The sequence below is a fragment of the Monodelphis domestica genome, chromosome 4 (assembly GCF_027887165.1).
Source record: "Monodelphis domestica isolate mMonDom1 chromosome 4, mMonDom1.pri, whole genome shotgun sequence".
Lineage (NCBI taxonomy): Eukaryota > Metazoa > Chordata > Mammalia > Didelphimorphia > Didelphidae > Monodelphis > Monodelphis domestica.
Window position 1 is genome coordinate 316,573,051 of NC_077230.1, and position 11,820 is coordinate 316,584,870.

The 11,820-nt window shown below is 40.2% G+C and overlaps 1 protein-coding gene and 1 long non-coding RNA gene across 2 annotated transcripts; both read right to left on the bottom strand.

Annotated features, from left to right (window-relative positions):
* Window positions 1-1,286: 1,286 nt before the first annotated feature.
* LOC130453822 (uncharacterized) lies at window positions 1,287-4,463 on the bottom strand. The gene is made up of 3 exons (XR_008911410.1): window positions 4,400-4,463; window positions 2,448-2,550; window positions 1,287-1,501 (listed from the first exon to the last, which is right to left on the bottom strand). It is a non-coding gene; the product is annotated as an uncharacterized LOC130453822 (long non-coding RNA).
* A 497-nt stretch (window positions 4,464-4,960) lies between these two features.
* CCDC70 (coiled-coil domain containing 70) lies at window positions 4,961-8,995 on the bottom strand. Its single transcript, XM_001368428.4, has 2 exons — window positions 8,701-8,995; window positions 4,961-5,857 (listed from the first exon to the last, which is right to left on the bottom strand). Exon 2 carries the CDS (start codon window positions 5,778-5,780, stop codon window positions 5,109-5,111), a length of 672 nt encoding a protein of 223 aa, XP_001368465.1. The 5' UTR covers window positions 5,781-5,857; window positions 8,701-8,995; the 3' UTR covers window positions 4,961-5,108.
* Window positions 8,996-11,820: the final 2,825 nt, after the last annotated feature.

An 11,820-nucleotide genomic window follows, 5' to 3' on the forward strand; every position in this document is an offset into this window, starting at 1 on the left:
TAATAGGAATAGCAAGTTAGAATAGCACTGACATGGTCAAGAGACAGCATTTGCTAAGGAATTGCTCTGCTTGGAAGTAACTCATCCAGGGTTATAGTTGTGGTGCCCTTTTCTAGAATACTGTTCTTTAGTTTATATTCTCAACTTGAGTCCCCTGAAGAGTGATTACCCCTAGTTCAAGATCGTATGTAGATCTGCTGAACTAAAACTACAACTCCTGAACCTTCACCTATCCTTTTTTCATTGTAAGTTTAGTCAATTTAGAACATTATTACTTGGTTACAAGAATCATATTCTTTCCCTCCCTTCCCTCCCCCCACCCGTCCCGTAGCTGACACACAATTTCATTGGGTATTACATGTGTCCTTGATCAGAACCTAGTGCCATGTTGTTGGTGTTTGCATTAGGGTGTTCTTTTTTTAGTCTTCATCCCCAATCATTCACCTATCCTTCTATCTTTAGTCATTCTGAAGATATAATTAACTCATGACAAAACTGGTGAAATAGACAAGTAACAAAAGAAATACATTTCCTCTATAAATCTGGAGTATTTGTGCTCATGGTGTCATTGGAAGGCTGGATATCCATTTAGCTCACTGATGAAGAGGAATGCCTATAAGGGACACACATGTGGCTAAAGAGCCTGTGTAGATGAGCACCTTACATCTCTGATGCTACAGGGGTGCAGATGATTGGAGGTCCTTCCATTCTTCCCTGCTGGACATTGCCATTGCCTGGCTGTGGTCAACATGGCCTCAGCTTACACCCTGACCATGAACTTTTGGAAAAACTGGAGCCTAGTCCCTAGGACTAGTAAGAGTCTCTTTTCTAGGGTCTGTTATTTCCTCAGCAGTTTCCCAGCATCAAGTAACAGTAGGCTCTCAACCTCTCACTGGACTCCCCAGCACATCTACTCCCCAGACATGTTCTCTGTTGGTCAATGCACCTTCTAGAACCATGGATTTTTGCTTCATGAGTCATTTTCGATGAATGGGATGGGGGGTTGGTGGTAAATCCTTCATCACCTCTTGCTTTCCTCTGCAAGAGGTGCAGAGGAAAAGGTAAAGAGTAAATCCTTTCCTCAGAGCTCTCTGGCTGAACTGTCTCTGAAGCTCAGTTCCTCTCATTTTAAACTCTCATTGAGGCTATCCCTATTGGGGATAAATTCATTGGCTCCATCAATCTTCAGCAGGTACTTGGTTCCTTCACAGACAAATAAGCCAGTTAAAATCTAGGAGAGTCCCCTACCTAGACTTGTTTATACTGGAATGGTGTGAATGAGCAAATCTGATAATATCCTTTTTATTAAGGTTAATCCCAACTTAACCTTAACTCTTATTGTCTCTGTTAAAATGCTGTTTCTTCCATGTCAGTAGTGAACTTGGCACCTATAACTCAATAAATCTTCCTTGGGAGATTATTGGTTCTTTTGAATCTGGTCTTCTTTTCCCTGGAAGCTGCTGGCAACTTCAGTTAAGTACTTTTAGAAGGCCTGGTGTGTCTAGTAAAAAACAGACATTAGAGCATAAAACTTTGATTCATTCAAAGGAAAGAATTTCTACATAACTATAATAATTTTATTATGTTATTAGTGTGTATTTATTATTACATATTAATATATAACAAATAATATTGTTACAACAATTGCCATCGCTATTTATACTTCTCTTAGACTGCTGGGTTGTAAAGATTGATACACATATACGATGTGCTCCATAATTCTTTAGACATGGCTTAATTATTTATGATTCTAAAATAGTATGCATGATTATATTCCCCACTGAGATTTTCAGGTAGAGAAATCAAGATGCTACTTAGGTAACTTCATTGCCACTGATGAGAGCATATTTATTGAATTATCACAGTGTACCCGGGAGAGAGAAGCTTTAATTTTCCTGCCATGCTTTATTTTACCCCCTATACTGAATGGCAAAGTAAGTCACCTTGGGGAAATTGAGTTTTTAGACCTGAGGGAGGCTCCCATGGAAGCTGGAAATTTCACATATAAATGGTCAAAGTCTAAAAGGGTCTCATCCTTTACTAGGTACGAACTGGCTACTCTGAGAAGATAGCAAAGGTAAGAGGAAGGGCAGAACAAAGAGTCCCTTTGACCCATTTTAAGGAATTGAGCTTCAGAGACAGTCTAGACAAAGAGCTCTGAGGAAAGGATTTACTCTTCACCTTTTCCTTTGTCACCTTGCAGAGGGAAGCAAGAGGTGATGAGGAAGGATTTACCTGACCCCTACTCCCATCCATAGAAAATGGCTCATGAAACAAGCATCCATGATCAAAGAAGGTGGGATGACCTACAGAGAACAGGTCTAAGGAATAGATGGAAACCTGAGTGAGAGTTTGAGTGGTGATGACCCATTGATTCCTGGGAACATCTTTTGACAAAGCCAAAAATCAGAAGAAGTTTAGCACAAGGTGAGGAGAGGAATACGTACCCCTCTTGTTTGGTGCTGCCTTAGATGCCTTAGATACATGGAAACCAGGTGGCTGTCTTTACCAAGATAAAGGAGCTGTGGAGTTTTCCACATAGCCAATGGCCTTTGATGGAGATACCAATGAAATGACACAAGAGGACAAAGAGGATTAAAGATCATAAAGAAACATCTTGGTACAATGAAAAGTGCTGCCCTTAGAGATCAGAGCCCTTGGGTTTGAGCCTGTTTCTCTCACTACCTGTGTGACTATGAGCAAGCTATTAGCTTCCTTGTGTCCAGTATCCTTATCTGAAAATTGAGAGAATTAGATCAGATAGGCTCTAAGGTCCCTTCCAGCACTGAAGTGATGCTTCTATGATCTGGTGGAAAACTGTTAATTACATTGTTAGGATGGTAGAAGAGACCTAAACAAGACTGGAAGGAGGAGGGCAGTAATGGGGAATGACATCTATCTGCTTGGAATAATTAAGAACCAATGGTAGAATAGGGGACTCTGATAGATAGAACTCTGGGAAAGGATAAGGAATGACTCTTTAAACCAGTCTCAGGAGACATGTACTGAAGAGCCCCACTAGAGGCAGAGGGGTGCCTAGCCCTGTCTGAACTGTAATTGATTGGGGATACATAAGCTTCAGGGAGGAAGGGGTGGGAGCAGGAGGATAAGTTGGTTATATTCAGATTTTGCCATTTTAGTCTAGAAACAAATATTCATCCTTTGAGCCTTGTGAATTATATGCTTATAATCAAGTTAGTTACGGCCCCATCAGTGAGATTGGATAATGAAGTTCCCAGATTATCTGGTTATGGACAAACCAGAGAACTGAGAAATTCCCCTGAAGAGTACCCAGTCCTTTGCTTAGGTAAGAGCCTATTTAACAGAAAAATACTGGAATGGGAGGTCCCTGGGGCCTCTTCGTGACCAGTTCTTGGGTTGCTATTACATGTGTATTACCCCTGCCTGCCGCATTAACTTATTGACATGTGGTATGCAACTAGAAGGCAAAGCCCCCAAGGATCAGACAAACCACTATGGGATTAGATTCAGCGCAGAGAAACAATAACAAAAATCTACAGATGGGGCTTGGTGGCTCTCAATTTCCAGTGGAATCCTAGCCACTGCCTTTGTGGATGGACTGTCAAAATAACCTTCAAACACAACTACAGTCTTTCTCACAAAATAAAACTTGCAGGGAGAAACTTGGGGGATAACTTCAAGCCTTCTCCTCCCATCTGCCTCTGGTTCAAATTTCTTGTGTCTGATGGGTCTAGTAACCCTAATTTCAGCAAATACCAGCTGTGTATGTGCAAATCAATTATTTTTTCCATTGAATTGGTTTCCCCCTGGAGTCTTAACAACCTATTCTACACAAATGATTAGATAAACCATCCTAAGCAGGGGAACTTGGCTTAGAGTAGATGGAGTCGCACACCATTTCTGTTATCGCCTTCTGTTCTCTCAAGGGAGGGCTTGTCTTTATGGGAATGGGTTTGAGTGTGGACAGTGCCTGCTGCCCCTTTTACGCTCAGTGCCTGACTATGTCCGTGTGTCTAAGAGGGGGAACTTCACTCACCTGATGAAACCCGATTGGGAAAATATTAGAGGGCAAAGTTACGTCTTTCTGATACCTCTCAAACTACATGGTATTGATTCAGGAGGCCTGAATCATGGGATTGTGTTAACATTTCCCCTTCTATTTCTTTTTGTTCTGTAATTTCAATTATGTCTGACTCTTTGTGACCCCATTTGATGCTTTCTGGGCAAAGATACTGGAGTTTGTATTTTTTTTTCTAGCTCATTTTAAAGATAAGGAAGCAATGGCAAATGGTTAAACGACTGCCCAGGGTGTCTGAGGCTGGATTGAGACCCAGCGCTCTAAGTGCCACCTTTTAGAGAGACTCTGGTAAAGCCAATCAGTTGGGCCCAGCCCTGGACTTCCATAGTCAGTATATACCTAATCAGCGAGAGCTTTCAATTTTCTTTCTTTCCCGACCCATTTGACTTGGGTTGTGTTTCCATCTGCCAAAGGGAATGTAAGAAACTCAAATTCTCTCCCCCCAAGTATCCCTTCTCCCTACCTCCCCCCAACCTCCCAAGGCCACGCTGGATAGGATTGAGAGGATGACTTTCACAATAAATGGTCTGTCTGATGAGGAGAGTCACGTTTGGAGCATTTTCTGGAAAAACTGCTAGACCTAGAATACCATTCAAGATATCTGATGCTTCTGACTGGAAATAGGAAAGATTTACTTAACAATTCTACAGTCTTTAAAGGGAGACAGAGTGATGGACTAAGACTCTATGTCATCATTTCTCTTCTCCCTCTTCCCTCCTCCCCCTTTTCTTAAAGGAGGGAAAATGTTCCCTCTATCCAAATGCCTGAGGAGAGTCCAGATTGATTCACCACTTATGCCCATAGGTTTGCTGGGTAGTTCCAAGATGCTGACCCCCAAAAAACGGAGAAGAATCTAAGGCAGGACAGAAGCTGACAGAAGCTAACAGACTTCCCTGGAGCTGGATTTTCCAAATTCCCCTGGGGACTTTATTAGGTCTCTAGGTTCACGGAGACAAATAGGTACAAATTTTCTCCAGCTCATGGGCACTCCCAGGGCATGGATGTTAAGTCCAGCAGAGCCCAGGCTCCATGCCTCAGCTCCTTTGGCTCAGGCTCTGCCTCTGGAGTGGCTTGGTGATGTTGGGCCTCCATTGGCATTTAAGGCCCCGTCTTCAGGGGGTAATGGTTCCTCTCCTATAGGGCCACCACCCTCCACCCAGAATGCTTTTTCCTCCTCCCATAGGGCATTTTCCTCCTCCCAAAGAGATTTTTTATCTTCCCACAGAGCCTTCTCTTCTTCCAGTAGGGCTCTTTCCTCTACCCACAGAGCCTTCTCCTCCTCCCAGAGAGCCTTATCCTCTTGGAGAAGATTCCTGTCTCTCTCCCATAGGGCATTGTCCTCTTTCCAGAAGGCTTTGTCCTCCCTCCAGAAGGCACGATATTTTTTCCAGAAGGCTTTTTCCTCTTCTCTGAAGGCTTTTTCCATTTCCCAAAAAGCCTTTTCCTCCCTCCAGAAGGTTTTTTCTTCCTCCCAGAAAGGTTTTTCCTCTTCCCAGAAGCCCATGATTCTGCCTCGGAAGCCTCTAATCTTTGCCCGGAACTCCCACATCTGCTCCCTGAAGGCCTCGATCTTTTCGCGGAAAACCTTCATCTCAGCCCGAAAGTTTTTCTCCTCCTGCAGCTTATGGATCAACTTCTTCTGGCGTATGGTAGGGGAGGGGGAGAGCAGTGACCGGAAGCAGCCAAACCCTATCCATTTGCTCACCTTGAAGGGAAACATCTTTCCAGTGAGCCTGGAAGGGTTGGCTGCAGCAGACGGCTTGGCTGTTGTCCGAGCCCAGGTCAGCTGGTCAAGCCCTGTAAGGAGACCAGAGAGAATGAGAACATGAATCCATGTCTGTGTCACAATGCCAAGATAATCAGTCCCTGGGTGTGGTTTTAGGATTAATGATTTACCCCACTTGGTTGGAGAAAACTGAATTACCATCTTATTTGGCACCTCATGGCATTCATGCTAGGGATGCAATTCATTCTCAGGATGACAGAATCATAGATTTAGACCTGGAATAAATCTTAAAGATCATCTAGTATAATCCCTGCATTTTACAGATGAAGAAACTGAGGACCAGAGAGGTTAAAAGTCTTTGCCAAGAATCACACACTTAGTAAGAATCTGGGTCAGGTCTTCCTAATTCTAAGTCTGGTCCCTTTTCATTTACCTACTATGTCTCAGCCATTCATTGTACTAGGCTTTGGGACTCAAAGATAAGTCCCTGCCTTCATGAAGCTTAGCTATGTGATCCTGCACAAGTCACTCAACCTCTATTTGCCTCAATTTTTAAACTATAAAATGGAGATAATAATAGTACCTTCCTTCCAGGATTCTCGTTAGGATCAAATGAGAAAATATTTGGAAAGTGCTTAGCATAGTTCCTGGCATATAAGAAATGCTTAATAAAAAATCGTTCTTTCCTTTCTTTCTATCTTTTTTCTTTCCCTCCCTCCCTCCTTCCCTCCTTCCCTCACTCCCTCCCTCCCTCCCTCCCTCCCTCCCTCCATTCCTTCCTTCCTTCCTTCCTTGCTTCCTTCCTTCCTTCCTTCCTTCCTTCCTTCCTTCCTTCCTTCCTTCCTTCCTTCCTTCTACCTTGCCTCCCCTAATTGGGAGGGTCAACACACAGGACCTGGATTCAAATCTCATCTCTCTCACACTTATCTGCTTAACAGTTGGGCAAGTCATTTAACTTCCCCCTAAGTCTCAGTTTCTTTATTTGTAAAATGAAGGAATCTAGTTCTGGATCTATGAGTCTATTAGACTATGTACATAGAGAAATAATACAAAATATATACTAAACAAAATGTAAAGTGTTTGGGGAAGAGTAGAAGTTACTCCAACTGAGATGAATAGAAGAAGCCTCATATATGAGATAGCCTTCAAGCTAAGTCTTGAAGGAAGCTTGGTTGAAGGAATTCTTGGTTGTTATTCAGTCATTTCAGTTGAGTGTGTCATTCATTTGGGGTTTTCTTGGCGGAGATGCTAATGATTTGCCATTTCCTTCTCCAGTTTATTTTACAGATGAGGGAAACAAGGCAAATAGGATTAAATGAATTGCCCAGGGTCACATAGCTAGGAAGTATCTAAAGCCAGATTTGAACTCAGGAAGATGAGTCACCCTGACTCCAGATCCAGAACTCTATCCACTATGCCACTTAGGGATTCTTAGAAGCAGACATTAAGGAAGGGAGTATTCCAGAAGCAGAGAATAGATTTTGTCAAGACTCAGTCAGGAAATGGAATGTTGAGTTCAGAGAAGAGACAAAAGTCAGATGGGTCAATGAATGACTGTGTTTTCCACTTTATTAGAGATAGTATGGTATACTTAGAAAGGGCTGGAGAAGATCAGACCTGGATTTTGGTCCTGACTCTGTGACTTATTAGCAGTGTGGCTTTGACTAAGTTACTTTAATAATAGCATTTGTCTAATACATATTAAAGCTCACAAGATACTTTCTAAACATTCTTTTATTTTATCTTCACAACCCTGGGATGTAGGTTATCTTCAGATGAAGAAATTGAGGTGAGGTTGATTGATTTGCCCAATGTCTCTAATATCTGAAATTAATTTGAATTCAGATCTTCCTGTCTATTGGAACAGGTCTCCATCAGCTCTACCTCAGAGCCATTTCTCTAGACTTCAGTTACTCCATCTATAAATGGGGTTAATAAAACTGTCAGTACTTACCTCCTAGTAATATTGTGAGGAAAGTTCTTATAAACTCAGGAACACTATATAAGTAAGTTATTATTATTTGTTATTAATTAGGTACCAACGCCCACATAATGGGAATCCATAGGATCAACAAATAATGTCAGTTGACATTAAAAATTACCACAGTTCCCTGATAATATTAATGACATCACTGAAGAGATCAATTTAAACCTTCGACAGGCACAAATGTGGCATAGAGCACAATATAATGTCACCTAATTATTGACTTCACCCCCTCACTTTCATCTGTTTTGAATTATCACTCATCCAAAAAGCATGCATTGAGCACCACAGTGTACCGAATACTATGCTGGGTACTCATAGAAGCTCTAAAGGACAAACCATGGCCTTCCAAGAATTCAATATTAATCAGTAGCTTACCATACAATTACTAATATTTCTTACATTCACCTCCATCTGAAACATTTCTTTCTCTCTCATTTTGAGGAACAAGTGAGATTTTCTTTCATTTATCCTAGCTTGTTACTAGCAGCAAATAGTTTGATACCTATGTTACATTGGCAAGAAAAGTGGAAGAAGTTTGTGTTTAATTGAGAATTCCTGGTGGAAAGTAACCCGAGTTTTAAAGTATTATTCACACCTCTTCATCTGCTCCTATAAAAGCTTCAGAGGCTCTGCTCTGGAGGGAATAGGAGAAAAATGAGAGTCCTTGAATTACCTTTTAGAATTCCCACTAGTGAGGTAGTATTATCTCAGTCTCTCCCATTATCTCTTCAAAAAGGGGGATAATATGTGAGTAAGTATAGTGTGTACATAAATATGAGTGAAATATGCCAACATCAAATTTCTCTTCCTTGGGATAGTTTGTTTCTGGGGCATGTACAAAAAGGAAGAAAACAAGTTACACACAGGATCCCTTCACCCTAAGCTTAGACTCCTTTATCGCCAAGTCGGAAACAAAGGGATACTTACTGCTTAGCTGCTCCCCAAATCAACTGGACAACCCTTGATGCATCCAGGAGACAGGCACTAATTATCTAGCCTATCAGGTCATCTATAGTGATGTCATTTCAAAGGATGCAAAACCAATTGTGTCTGTAATACTCCCTCCCTCTTTCCCTACCCATCCCTTTCCTCCTCTCTTGAGGACAGCCCATAAGATGAAGAGGACAGCAAGAGAGGTAGAGATTGAAGAAAATGAACAAGGCAAAGAGGATCTAGAGAGTACTCAAATAACTTGTTCCATCTTCCTTTTTGAACCTGACTAGAAAAGACAGCAGCAGCATGGATGACTCCAGTGTTATAACAAAGAAGATTATGACCTCACTTCCTGCTTCAACTAGTTCTCTTTGGCTTAGGCATTATATAAATCACCTTTATTTAGGGATGTTTAACAGTAGAAGGTACCCTTCTTAAAATCCCTGCTTTCCTCTAAGCAACCTTGTGATATCAGTTTTATTAGTATTATTATGCCCATTTTACAGATGAGGAAACTGAGTCTCAGAGAGGTTAAGCAGCTTGCCCATGTCACACAGTGGTGGGATAAGTCCTAGAATCCATATCTTGGAATCCCAAGTCTCATATTCTCTCTACTGGATGCTTAGAGGTTAGGGAACTCAAAGTGAATTAGGATACTTGAATGACAAGGTCTTGATGAAGAAGCTGACACTTGGGATGCATCTTTTGAAAGATTAGTAGAACTTAGCAAGGTGACAAAGTAGGCTTAGGATATTTCAAGAAGACAGAATCATACAAATATAAAGGTAGACACAAATATGGAGTTTTCATGGGATGATGAATCTTAATATTGTATGTGCTGTTTTTTCTAGTTGATTATTGTGATTGATCCAATTTGGCTGGAACCAAAAGGTTGTGTTGAGGAAAGATTTAGTAGATCCTCATTTAATGTGACCAATTTGATCTGAGACCTTTTGTATAAGTTGAAAATCTCACATAATAATGAGTATTTTTAGTATTTAATATGAATAAATATCATTAAAATACTAATATTCTTAATTTAATAAGTATTATATAAACATATCTAGGCACTCTGATTTTTCTTGAGCTTATCAGAGCTACCAGCATCACTACTCTTATATTTTGGGGTGATTGTTAATAATTAAATAGCAATGATGAAACAAAAACATTGATTTAAGTTGGACATGACGTTAAAAGCAAGAATTCTGACAAAGACTGATGTGAGAGCTAATGTTTGGCACAAAATGATGTATTGACTCACATTATATTTAGAGGAAAAATAAGCATGATTGGGTAAACTGCTGTTAGACTTTATACAGCTTGGGAAAATGGTGTGGACAGTGCATAATTTAAAAAAAGTTTACCTTATTTTCTGCCTTTAATTTTTTTCAATGGCCTGAATTCACGTGTATTGAGTTTGCATAAAACAAGGTCCTACTGTACTAGATGATTGGTTGGATAAACTTGGTGAATATATGACCAAGAAATTTATACTTTCATATACAATAGGAAGCTATTGAAGATCATGGATGAAAATAATGATATAATAGAGATGGGAAAACCTCAAGGGATGAAAGAGATACAAATAGTTATCTAGTCTTTCTTCATTCTAGACAAATGATTATACCAGTCTTTATTTGAATGCCTCTGAGGATGGGAGCTTAGTCTTCTGGACAGGTCAAATTATTAGGATATTTTCAAATTTATAACTCAAATCTTCTTTTGAATAACTTCCACCCATTGATTCTGCCCTTTGGATCTATAAAGAAACATTTAATCCCTCTTCCGTATGACAACTATTCATATTTGAAGGCAAATCTCATGTCTGTAAGTTTTATCCAGGCTAGATATCCCATGTTCTTTTAGACATTTGTCATATGACATAGTCCTGGGTCCCTTAACCATTCAGGTTTTCTCCAGTGGAGATAAGCACCTCATGATGAATAAAAGGCTTGGCATTCCAATAAATGTCACAGTTATTGGAAGGAAGAACATATAGCCTAAATATGTTTTTATGAGATAGTGGAAATTTACCTGGTTCTTATCCTGATGGAGTTTAATTTTGAACAAGAACATACCCCTTTCTATTTTTCCCTTTGCCAACTCATGAAAAAAATCCTGCCAATGATATCACTCAAGAATGGAAGTTGTGCTAGGAATATTGTCAACTCTGCTAACTTATGGGCACAGTCAATTTTAGTCATTTTTCAAAAAATAAGGGGAATATTGAGAATTTTTCAATTAATTTCTTTTACTTTTCCGTCACCTTTATTTACATTACCTGCTGGTGGGTCTGCCTGCATCATATCTACTCTAGTTCAATAAAATGATATTTAGATAATAAAGTGAGTTTCCTAAAACACAAGTTTAACCATGTTACCCACTAAGCTCAACAGACTCCAGTAGCAACTTATCATCTCCAGGGGCTAGTACAAAACCCTCTAGCTTTTAGAGCCTTTCATAACTCCCAACTCTCCCCACGTTTGTAGTCTTGTTAAGCTTTCCACCTCCCTTCCACCTACTATTTGATTCCCTGACATTGGCCTCTTGGCTGTTCCTGAAACATGGCATTCCTTCTCTCAACTCTAGACTTTTTCTCTGGATACCCACATGTCTGGAATGCTTTCCTTCCTCATCTTCAACTCCTGGCTTCCCTGGCATCCTTCAAGTCTCTACTAAAATTCCATGATCTACAGGAAGCCTTTCCTAATCCCTCTTAGTTTTAGTGCCTTCCCTCTATTAATTGTTTTCTGCTTGTCCCATACATAACTTGTTTGTACATATTTGCTGGTTGTCTCCCTTATTAGATTGTGGACTCCTAATGGAAAAATGTAACTGTCAAAAATATGGATAAGGGAAGAGTTTATGGCCAAATGAGAGATCATGGGGAGTAAAATTGATCCTTTTGACTACATGAAATTAAAAAGCTATGGCACAAACAAATTAATACAGCCAAAATTAGAAACAGGAAACTGGGGGGGGGGGGATTTTACAGTGAATTTCTCTAATAATAGTCTCTTTTATAAAATATAAAGGGAACTGAGCCAAATTTTTAAAAGTAAGAGCCATTCCTCAGTTGATAAATGGTCAAAGGATATGAATGGGAGGTTTTCA

Coding starts and splice junctions, on each gene's coding strand:
- CCDC70 (XM_001368428.4), bottom strand. CDS start 5,780: ATGTTTCCCTTCAAGGTGAGCAAATGGATAGGGTTTGGCTGCTTCCGG.